This window comes from Muntiacus reevesi, chromosome 9 (genome assembly GCF_963930625.1).
Source record: "Muntiacus reevesi chromosome 9, mMunRee1.1, whole genome shotgun sequence".
Classification (NCBI taxonomy): domain Eukaryota; kingdom Metazoa; phylum Chordata; class Mammalia; order Artiodactyla; family Cervidae; genus Muntiacus; species Muntiacus reevesi.
The window spans coordinates 43,141,113-43,150,449 of NC_089257.1; the positions used below are offsets into that span (position 1 = coordinate 43,141,113).

Here is a 9,337-nt window from a genome sequence, read left to right on the forward strand (position 1 = left end):
TTTGGGTAAAATTATAAAAATCCTATGAAAGTGTATATATATGATACAAATATATGCACATATATATATGAATGGTAACCTAACTTAATAAGAAAATGTACCTATTTTTATTACTTAATCTGAAAGTGTTTAAACTTATGTTGAAATATAATGTAATGATCAATGTTAAAAAAAAAAACAAAGTATATACCGTCTCATTTACAGATATCTTCCACTTTTGGAAAGTTTGATTTAGACCACTTCATTTTTACAAAAGACGTATAGCAGTAACTGTCTTCATTAACTGAAAGAAAGCTAAAGATGGATACTGCTGTAATGAAATATGTGAAAATGGAAAACAATGTTCAGCATTCCTTCTGCAACCGGTCTTTGCAACACAGCACATACGCAGAGTAGCAAGGGTGGCTCCACGAAGCTCCTTCCTCAGGAATTACACTCGGCATATCAGTATCAAGTCATCATAGCTTTGAACTGTGTCACTGAGAATCTATGCTTTATTTCAGTTTATTTTGTGAATCTGTTAGCCATATGCATCTCAAGGTAATTTTGGCCTTATGCCGTTTGGGCTTATGAAAAGTCCTAAGAATGTTCTACTTTAGAATAATGGGTAAATATGTATTTGTGTCTTCTGCATTTCTTTTATCAACATCTTATAGTTTTCAGTGTACAGACCTTTCAACTTTTCTTCTTGAATGATGCCATCCATCCTCCCCTGTGTGACTGACATCCCATGATTCCCATTGTTTTTAGAGAAAATGAAATTTCTTTTAGGTAGTGCTTTTCTAAAAACCTAACTTGAAGCTGCTTTCCTCTGATAGTCTCTCTCACAAAGGCACTGCTTTTAAAATTTTGGTTGGTTTCCATCTGTTTTAAAACAATGCAATCTAAAATTATATGTTCAGATGGGTGTTGATATGATTGAGGCTTGTTTCCCTACCGGACTGAAAGCTCCACTAAGATGAGGGCCATCTCTGTTTTGTTCAACATGGTGAAAAGAATGCCTAACACAGGGTTTCAGATGGAAAAATTTGTGTCACATAGTGGCTTAATACTCTGGAATGAAAGAATGAGTAATGATTGCCTGAAGTCCACTTAGTACTCTGAATGCCCCAGAATATCAGGACTAAACCATGCTTAAGGAGGCTAGCAGTATGCTGATTCCCCACTAAATTGTTAGCAGCTGTTGAATAGAAAGTTAGGGTGTTCTAGTGCTCTATACTAGGATAATGGACTGAAGAATCCCATGAAGCTGTATATTATGTAAGAATGGGATTCATTATATTACTTGGTGCCCTGTTTCTAAGAAGTCTCTGAATATATCTCTTCCTCTCTTCATTTCAGGAATAAGTAGTTTTACTTCTCTGAACACCTGACTTTTTATAGGCACTGTGAATTATGCAACTAAATCTTGCTTAACTAGAGCTGAATCCTTGAACCATGTGGAGTAAGAGAAAGAGAACTCATAGCACATGACAACTATATTAACTTTTTCTTGTCTTATTTTTTAAAATCTTCATCTCTGCTTTTCCCTTTTGCCTCTACTTTATCTCCTACTTATACTTCATAAAAATTTTTATTTCTGCAAATAATTTTGGAAACAAAATACATGGCTAGGTCACATAGTAAAGTAATATATATTGAAATTTGAGACTCTGAGTCCAAAGTGTATATCGTTCATACTAAAATTTTATGCTGAGAACTACTGTAGAAATATAAATCTGGTGACCTGTGAGTGGAGGCATAACAGAGGAGAGAAAGCAAAACAGAAGTAGAGAGACCATGCAGAACTCTGGTGTTCTGATCCAGATAAAAACGGATGAGTGTTTGACCCTCAGTGGTAAGGAAAGGGATGCTTACCCTGGACTGGTAATCTGCAAATTGTTCAGAAAATAGGAGTAGACTGCAAGGTCAGATAGATATAGGAGAAAATCAGACATCAGCTACCTTAGGCACCCATCAAACACCAAAAATAGCTATTTCTTAACTGATTTAGTGACTAAATGACTCACTATGACCAAGTCAGGCATACTGAATTTGAAGAGATAAAGAAAAACATAAATTCAAAAAGAATAATATAAATACATTTTTGACATGGCATGCCTTTTGGGATACAAAAATGAAGAAGAGATTCAGTACTAGCAGTGCTTCTAATCAGTCAAGTTTCAAGCCCACATCTTAGTCTGTACATATGTACATGCTTTTCTATCTTACAGGCGGTGGAATTTAGCTTCTTCTGTATATTTCTTCTTAGAATCCTTTACCCTCTCCATCTTGTTCATTCAATCTCAAGATTGAATGAAAAATGAGCTTTGCATTTCATCTTTGTCTTCTTCCTTCCTTTGTTCAAAATAAACATCTGCAGTCTCAGTTTAATAATTCCATGATTATTTCATGGAATAAAATTATTCCATGAAATAAGATTATTTCATCTTTTCTTTTTAATATGTTTATTTTTAACTGAAGGATATTACTTTACAATACTGTGTTGCTTTCTGCCATACATCAGCATGAATTAGCCATAGGTTTACATATGTCCCCTACCTCTTGAACCTCCCTTGTCATTTTTCTCTTGATAAACGTTGCTTATGCACTAAATACATGCCAGGACCTATACCTGATGCCATTCAGAAATGGGTTTTAGAAGCCAAACTAAAAGTGTAGAACCTCACAGAGTCATTAAGGTAGAAATGTCTTGCTCTATTATGACATAGAAATTACCTTGATGTATAAATCTGGAAAAATTTTCAGATTCCCTAGAAACATCTTTATAAAGAAAAAAAGATACTGCACATTTTATTTATTTCATTTAAAATTTTGTATCACATTAGAACAATCAAAAGAAATTGCCATTTTCTGGTTTCCAAAAACAATATTTAATATGTACTATATATTATTTCTTAGACTAAAATTTTAATTTTTTGCAATTGAAATGGCTGGGAAGACTTCTGCCGAAAATAATAAAGAAAACAAAACCACATTCCCCCTGACTCCTAGATTTCAGGCATGTATCAATAGGACCTCATAGGAAAGAGCAGGAAAATGACTTTGTCTCAGATCTTCTTGGTCTTTACTCCATAGACGACAGGGTTGAGGGCAGGTGGGATGATAACATAGAGGTTGGCAAACACAATGTGAAAGGTACGAGGGACATTGTGTCCAAAGCGATGTGCAAGGATGGAGAAGAATGCTGGTATATAGAACATGAGGATAACACAGACGTGGGAGCCACAGGTGCCCAGGGCCTTCTGGCGAGCATCCTGAGAAGGGAGGCGAAAGACAGCACACAGGATGAGGATGTAGGAAATAGCAATTAGAATCACATCTGAGATGACGGCCAGGAGGAGAACACAGAACCCATACCAGATATTGACGGAGATGTCAGCACAGGCTAGCCGGGCAACACCTATGTGCTCACAGTATGTGTGAGGGAGGTCATGTGTCCTGCAGAAGGGCAGACGATTTACAAGGAAAACACATGGGAAAATAACACAGAAGCTTCTGAAGGAGATGCCCACAGCAATTGTGACAATGGTCCTGGGGGTCAGAATAGTGGTGTATCTCAAGGGAGAACAGATGGCCACATAGCGGTCAAATGCCATGGCCAGCAGTACAGATGAGTCTAAAACAAAGCTGAAGTGCAGAAAGAATAATTGTGTGAGACAGCCGGGAAAGCTGATTTCCTGAGGACCAAACCAGAAGATGCTCAGAGCTTTTGGGACACAGGTGGTAGACAGTATGAGGTCAGTAATAACCAGCATAGAAAGGAAAAAGAACATGGGTGCATGAAGACTATGCTCCATTGCAATGAGAAGGATACTATTACCCACAATGGCCACAAGATAGATGAGGCAGAAGGGGATGCTGATCCAGACGTGGTACTGCTCAAGTCCTGGAATACCCAAAAGGGTGAAGGCACCTGTGTTGTAGCCAGTCAGATTGTACATGGTCATGGAGATCTGATGAATAGCTTCCGTGTCCTAAAACAAATTGTAGGTAATAAACTTTTAAGAAAAATCATATAGTAATTCTTCTTGCAGCATTTTCTTAGGGTCAGTTCTTCTCTTTCTTATTGCCAAGAAAGAACCTTCCTTTTCTATTAACACAATGCTCATCAACTCTAGAAAGATGCTAAAGAACCAGTAGTCCTAGTTATAATCACTGAGTCTCTCCAAGATAATCTTCAAACTGCATAAAATGTTATTTTCATTTTAATGACTCAATTTTCCCTGGGTCAGTGTAATGTGTTGCTGTATAGAGAAAAATGACCTAACCACACACATGCTGAGAGAGAGAAGGAAAATTAGAGAAGTAGGGGTACAATTGGGAAAAGAAGACTTGTCCCATGGGCCAGATTCTCATAAAGTATCATTTCATTTAGAACAATCTTCTGAGAAATTTGTTTTTATCTTCCTTATTTTTAAAATAAAAACGAAAGCTCTGAGAGCTGTCTTGCCAAAGATCTCATCTTTAGTAACTTGCAGAGCCAAGCACATTAGAGTCCACAGACAGCAGTGCTTTTTGCTGCTGTCCCACTCCAGGGACTTCCTCCATACCCTGTTGGACAAGAAGAATTGAGAGGAGGCAGGAGGGGTAGAGAAGTGTTTAGGGAAAGACAAAAACTGGAGCTGTAGCTTGTCACACCAACCCTATTGTAGTTGCAGTGATTTCCCTGACCCAAGAAAGTCTTGGGATTTGCAGACCATAATGTTCTCTGAGGCTGTGTTATTTGATGCTCCTCTTGGAGTTTAATGTAATAGAGGTTGCAGGTCACCCTCCAGCCCACTCTTAGGACTTAGTGAGGTGAGTGAAAGTCACTCAGATATGTCCGACTCTTTGTGGCCCCATGGACTACACAGTCCAGGAATTCTCTGGGCCAGAATACTGGAGTGGGTAGCCTTCCCCTTCTCCAGGATATCTTCCCAACTCAGGGATGAAACCCTGGTCTCCCGCATTGCGGTGGATTCTGACCAGCTGAGCCACAAGGGAAGTCCAGGATTCCACAGTCCTAACATTGCTGGAGTGAGTAGCCTGTCCCTTCTCCAGCCCATCTTCCTGACCCAGGAAATCAAACCAGGGTCTCCTGCATAGCAGACAGATTCTTTACTGAGCTACCAGGGAAGCTGAGGCAATTATTTCAAGCGTGCTTTTTGATAAAGACAGAGATGACCTCTAGTGGAAGAAATACACAATTTGTATATCCTAAATTCTGAGTCAAGTTAAAAGCAAATAAGCAACCTCCATAGCAACAGTTAATGTTTTTTGAGACCATTCAGTGTACTTTGTCTAAAGCTCTGTACATGCAATCTCTTCTTTGATGCTCCTAACAACCCTACAATATAACCTAAGAACATAACCTACACTTTCAATATATAGAAACTGAGACAGGGAGAAAGTAAGCAACTTGCCAAAGCCACACAATAAGGAAATCAGTGTAGGTGTCTACACTACTTATCTCCAATCTACTCATCCTTAAACCCAAGTGATTCCCATTTCTGTCCTCTTCTTTTCACTTCTGAAGCAGCTTTCATTAAGGTCACCAATGATGTCTACATCCACATTTTAGTCCTTGATGGACATCTCAGCAGCATTTGATACTGATTATGTCTTCAATCTTTGAATCATTTTCTTAAATGCTTTATCAACACTTTTGTAGTTTTTCTTCAACCGAGTTGACATTTCAGCTCATCCTTTGATTATTCCACTTTTTGGTGTCTCTTAAATCCTGACATTCCTCAAGTCTCTACCTGAAGCCCTTTTCTCTTCTATCCATACTTTTCCTGAATTATATCATCAACTTTATATTGTTACCTCCTAATTCTTTAGATCTCATTTAGATCTTTCAAGACACACATCTCCAACTGCAATCTGAATATCCTCTTTTGGATAGCTCATCGGCACCTCAAATTTAACTTTTAGAAAATTAAATTAAAATCTATTACATTTCTTCAGAAATCTGGTGTCCCCTACTTTTCTAATATATGAGAGAATATGAGTTTCATCCATTAAATGACCCGAAACAGAAACTTGAGATTCATCATTTATGCCTTCTCTCTTTAAATGCCCTGCATTCAATCAATTATATTGATCTAATTATTTTAAATCTAAATCAAAAATCCTTAACATAACAACCAGGATCTCCAGAATCTGGTCCCACAATTTCTTCAGCTTTCATGTTATAGTCCAGGAATGCCTGGGAAAAAATAATCCTCTATTTTCTAAATATATATATATGTTAAAAACTATTTTCATATGAAAGATGGTGAGTTACTGTACCGCTTAATTTCCAAGGTTCCAGCTACAGTATTTAACTATTTGCTTATAAATTTTAACCTGAGTATTCACTGAAACTTCTATCTTTTCTCTGAAGACAATCAGGAATCAAGCCAGAGATAAACCATGTGGTGAAGGAGAATGAGACCACTGGTCTCTCTACGGTTGTGCGATCACACAGTAAGGTGTTCAAAGCTATACCGATGCACTGACTTGTCATTCATTGATACTGCACCTCTCTGAACCATGGTCACTGTGGACAAATGAAAGTCTAAACCTGTAGTGCCCACTTTTCTAAAAAAAAGGAAACAGAACTTGTATTCTTCAGTGCTAAAGTCCCCTGACTACAAGAATTCCCCTTGACTGAGAATAGGTATTTTCATCCCTATTCTCATCTTCTAACAAGGCTAGGTTGTGCTGTTGCTCAGTTCTATTTATCATTTGAAGTTTTTTTTTTTTTTTTTTTTTTTTTTTATTTTTTTATTTTTTTTTTTTTTTTTAATATTATTTTATTAGTTGGAGGCCAATCACTTTACAACATTTCAGTGGGTTTTGTCATACATTGACATGAATCAGCCATATAGTTACATGTATTCCCCATCCCGATCCCCCCTCCCACCTCCCTCCCCACCCGACTCCTCAGGGTCCTCCCAGTGCACCAGGCCCGAGCACCTGACTCTTGTATCTCACCTGGGCTGGTGGTCCGTTTCACCATAGATAATATACATGCTGTTCTTTCAAAACATCCCACCCTCACGTTCTCCCCCAGAGTTCAAAAGTCTGTTCTGTATTTCTGTGTCTCTTTTTCTGTTTTGCATATAGGGTTATCGCCACCATCTATCTAAATTCCGTATATATGTGTTAGTATATTGTAATGTTCTTTATCTTTCTGACTTACTTCACTCTGTATAATGGGCTCCAGTTTCATCCATCTCATTAGAACTGATTCAAATGAATTCTTTTTAACGGCTGAGTAATATTCCATGGTGTATATGTACCACAGCTTCCTTATCCATTCGTCTGCTGATGGGCATCTAGGTTGCTTCCATGTCCTGGCTATTATAAACAGTGCTGCGATGAACATTGGGGTGCACGTGTCTCTTTCAGATCTGGATTCCTCAGTGTGTATGCCCAGAAGTGGTATTGCTGGGTCATATGGCAGTTCTATTTCCAGTTTTTTAAGAAATCTCAGCAATAAATGCTGGAGAGGGTGTGGAGAAAAGGGAACCCTCTTACACTGTTGGTGGGAATGCAAACTAGTACAGCCACTATGGAAAACAGTGTGGAGATTTCATTTGAAGTTTTTTAAACTTTTTATTTTATATTGCGGTATAGCGGATTAACAATGTTGTGATAGATTCAGGTAAACAGCAAAGAGACTCAGCCATACACATATATGTAACGATTCTCCCCCAAACACCCCCTCCAATCCAGATGTCATTCAAGTCTTAATCAAACCCCATATACTAATGACTTTAAAAGTACTTATTAAAATTTATTGCATTTATTTGCCTACCATCTATCTTTCTTGAGTGTAAAGACATTTTCATGTTCATAGTTTTATCTGCTTATTCTAGTTGAATTTCTATAAAACACTTAACTCTTGTAGAATAAATGAGCAATGTTTAAATCATTACACACACAAGCTCCTTGCTACATTTGGAGCCACATCCCTCCCCATCCCAACTCATCCCACCTGTCTTCTCCCTTCTATTTACTCTGTTTATTCAATGTGAATGTTAGAGTGTAGTTTAATGAATAAATAGCTAAAATAAATATGTAATTAATTAATTAAGCAAGCACACATATTTACACATATACCCAGAAGCACATGAAATCATAGGCAAAGTCTAAAAAAATCAAAATGCATTCAGTACTTTAGAACGCAGTTTTTAGAGCCAAATATCTTGAATTTTCACTTAATCTATGCCTTTTTTCATTACTAAACAAATAATTTGATTTCTCTAAAATTCCTGCTTCCTCATAGAGGAAGATTTTCTACAGGAGAAAAGTTCTCCTCAGCTCAATGACTGGAAAACATTAAGTTCTCAATAAATAGTGACTAGAATATAATACTATTATGAGGGCAAACAAGGGCATATATATGTATGGATATGTGTGCATGCTCTGCTACTAAGCCAAGTCCGACTCTTTGCGACTCCATGGACTGTAATCCACCAGGCTCCTCTGTCCATGGATCTTAACAACCCAGAGATGGAACCCACATCTCCATATTGGCAGACAGATTCTTTACCCCTGAACCACCAGGGAAGCTGCTATGGAGGACAGAAAGTGTCAAACCACACAAAAAGCACAAAGTTCAAGTTCACTTTTCTAGATCCAAGCTCTCAGACCATCGGTTTTGGCTGCTGAATTGTGTCTGCCTGACACCCCAGGCTTGCTTGTTTTCTTTGCTTTGTTTTCCATTCTCATTTCAACCCTTAGACTTTAAAATCTGGTTCCCAGGCCTGTGGACTAGCTCAGAGGGAAAGCAGGACTGAGCCCACCTTGTCTTCCCTTGCTCCTCCTCTGAGGTCCTCTGTGTGTCTTTCAGTCAGTCTGCCCCAGGATCTGGCCTGAGCTGTGCCTGTGGCTTTCCAATCATACCTGCCCTGCCCCCAAAACAACACTCACCAATCCCCAGCTCCTTCATGAGAATGGACAGAAATGACACTCTCAAGGGGCCAATCTTCTTCTTTCTTTCCTGGGCCTTCAGAGGGGGCACTCTGGCTCTGGACAGCTAGAGACAGCAGACACTAACCCAATCATTGACTTGTGGGAGGCCCCATGAGACTCTTCTCAGGGAGTCTAGCTCATAAGGCTTTGAGGTCCCAAAGGCTGTGGTGGACTGAGTCCCTGCAGGCTCAGGTCTTCCAGGAGAATCAGTGTCTCAAGGAGTCTAATCTCCTGGAGCTTTCAAAATGGCCACGAAAAACATCTACAGTGATATTCTCCATATTTCTTTTGTAAGTGTGTGTATGTATACATGTACACACACACACACACACATATAGACTACTTTTTGACCCATTCTTCTAGAAAAGGAAATCTAGGTTGTTTCCATATC

At 38.5% G+C, this 9,337-nt stretch overlaps 1 protein-coding gene across 1 annotated transcript; it reads right to left on the minus strand.

Annotated features, from left to right (window-relative positions):
* Positions 1–3,050: 3,050 nt before the first annotated feature.
* Positions 3,051–3,950, minus strand: LOC136174459 (olfactory receptor 52H1-like). Its single transcript, XM_065944648.1, has one exon. It carries the CDS (start codon positions 3,948–3,950, stop codon positions 3,051–3,053), a length of 900 nt encoding a protein of 299 aa, XP_065800720.1.
* Positions 3,951–9,337: the final 5,387 nt, after the last annotated feature.

Coding starts and splice junctions, on each gene's coding strand:
- LOC136174459 (XM_065944648.1), bottom strand. CDS start 3,950: ATGACCATGTACAATCTGACTGGCTACAACACAGGTGCCTTCACCCTT.